This window comes from Phalaenopsis equestris, unplaced genomic scaffold, assembly GCF_001263595.1.
Source record: "Phalaenopsis equestris unplaced genomic scaffold, ASM126359v1 Scaffold197375, whole genome shotgun sequence".
Lineage (NCBI taxonomy): Eukaryota > Viridiplantae > Streptophyta > Magnoliopsida > Asparagales > Orchidaceae > Phalaenopsis > Phalaenopsis equestris.
In genome coordinates, this window is record NW_018217324.1 from 1 (window position 1) to 2,063 (window position 2,063).

The following is a 2,063-nucleotide window of genomic DNA, read 5'->3' on the forward strand; positions in this document are numbered from 1 at the left end:
AAAAAAAAAACAAAAATGATTAGATTGTGTTAGTTTTAAAGTCATGAAATTGGACATTTTGCTGACTATGATGATATTGATTTCTATATCATTAAATGCTTCTTTAGTAAGCTGAAGTTTTGCTACTTAATAACAAGTCAGAGGGGGCTTATTGCATACTAAGGAGGAGAAATTCTGAGACCCTACGTGCACAATACATTGATGCCAAGGATATAAGGCAAGTTACATTAACTTTAAGACTTCTATTTCATACTGCTATTTGAATTTTTCATTCGTTTGTAATTGTTCTCTTTTCATTACATTATAAATGTATACAATACTCAAAATAAAATTTTTTGCAATACACCAATGTTCAAAATTCTTTTTGAAACTAAATTCGTATACTCATTAATTGCATCATAAATCTATATTCAACTAACCATCATAGTCAATTCCAACATAAATGAACATTTATTAACTCTAATCTAAACTTCTTCTAATTGACCTTTTTTTTTTCGTAGGATTTGTGTTGGTACATGGAATGTTGGGGGGAAAGTACCGCATGATGACTTGGATATTGACGAGTGGCTAAATACAAATGAACCTGCTGATATGTATGTGCTTGGGTAATATCATAAACCCTTTTCCTTGTTTTGTTTCCTATTAGATAAAAACTGGTTGCAATTACTAATTCATTCGCCTCTACTTTGGAATTTTGTTGTAATTTTGTATAGTTAGTATAGTGAAACACTTTGAACATTACAAGTTTGTTTTATTTTCCAACATATATAACATATTTGAGACAATTGCAGCTTTCAGGAGGTTGTTCCATTGAATGCGGGGAACATATTCGGTGCTGAAGACTGCAGTCCAGTGCCAAGATGGGAAAATCTCATTCGTAAGTCACTGAACAAAGTTCAAACGGGAAAACCAACATGCAAATGCTACAGTGATCCTCCTTCTCCTTCAAGGCTCAAGCCATCTGAAGATGCTTCTGCCATCATCGAAAAATTGCTTTTGCATGAAACTGATAATGAAAGTGACAATGAAATGATCCAACAAGTTAATGATTCCATGAATGATTGTGATGATTTCAATGGGATTAGCACTGAGAACGGGCTATCAATGAAAAAGTTGGATAAGTGTCATCGTTTTAGTATGATAGACAGTGACATAATTCCCAAAACACCAATTTCTCAACAAAACAAGCTAATTAAAACATTTAGTGGCTCAGAAAAGATTGGCTTGGCATGGCCAGAACAACCACGGGAACTATTAGCCAGGCGTGTTTCAGATAGTCCAACTTTAAGATCAAAGTCTTTTAAGACTTGCAGTCCACTCGCTTCAGCTTTGGGAGATAAAAAAGATTCATTATACTTTGGATCGATACAAGAGTTTGATCCACGTGTCATTTTCCGTGCAAAGAAAAGATCGTCTTTTGTGAGGATCATAAAAAAACAAATGGTTGGCATTTTCATATCAATATGGGCTCGGAGATACCTTCAAAAGATTATTCAAAACGTGAAGGTGTCTTCTGTTGGTGTTGGTGCTATGGGATATATAGGAAACAAGGTTAGGCTTCTGTTTGTTCTATATTTCCATATCAATTTTAATTTGTTGATATGCACTTGTCTTATACAGATTGATAACTAATCATCAATCTTTGAAATCATTTTAAAAAAGAAAACGCCATTTGTCATGCTAATTTGATGACATGAAAATATTGGTTTTCCTCGTCAAGGATATAAAAATCACCTGTTTCTTGCTTTTGTTTGACAACTGCCTGTTCATGAATGGATGATTTTGGTTGTCTCTACTTTGTCTTCTTTGGTTGGACTTTAGCGTTTTTCTTTTCTTCCTTGCTGAGCATTTATGATCGTGTTTTGTTGATTCTGCTTTGCTATCATAGATTTTTATGACTATTAATTTAAATTATCAATATGAAATTTCTAAACATTTGAAAACCATTTCTGGAAGTATATTTAATCTTTACCAGTGGTATGAAGGGCATAGTATCAAAAAATAATTTATCTCTACCCACCCATGCTGCTTTAGTGCTCTTCCTTGGCGCTAAATCAACCTAT

The 2,063-nt window shown here is 33.4% G+C and overlaps 1 protein-coding gene across 1 annotated transcript; it reads left to right on the forward strand.

The window, feature by feature from the left end:
* Positions 1–141: 141 nt before the first annotated feature.
* On the forward strand, positions 142–1,551 carry LOC110035343 (type IV inositol polyphosphate 5-phosphatase 3-like; the record flags this gene model as incomplete). The annotated part of the gene is given in 3 exon segments (XM_020739575.1): positions 142–217; positions 501–605; positions 792–1,551. Coding segments are annotated over 3 exon segments (941 nt in total), but the record flags the coding sequence as incomplete, so codon positions are not given.
* Positions 1,552–2,063: the final 512 nt, after the last annotated feature.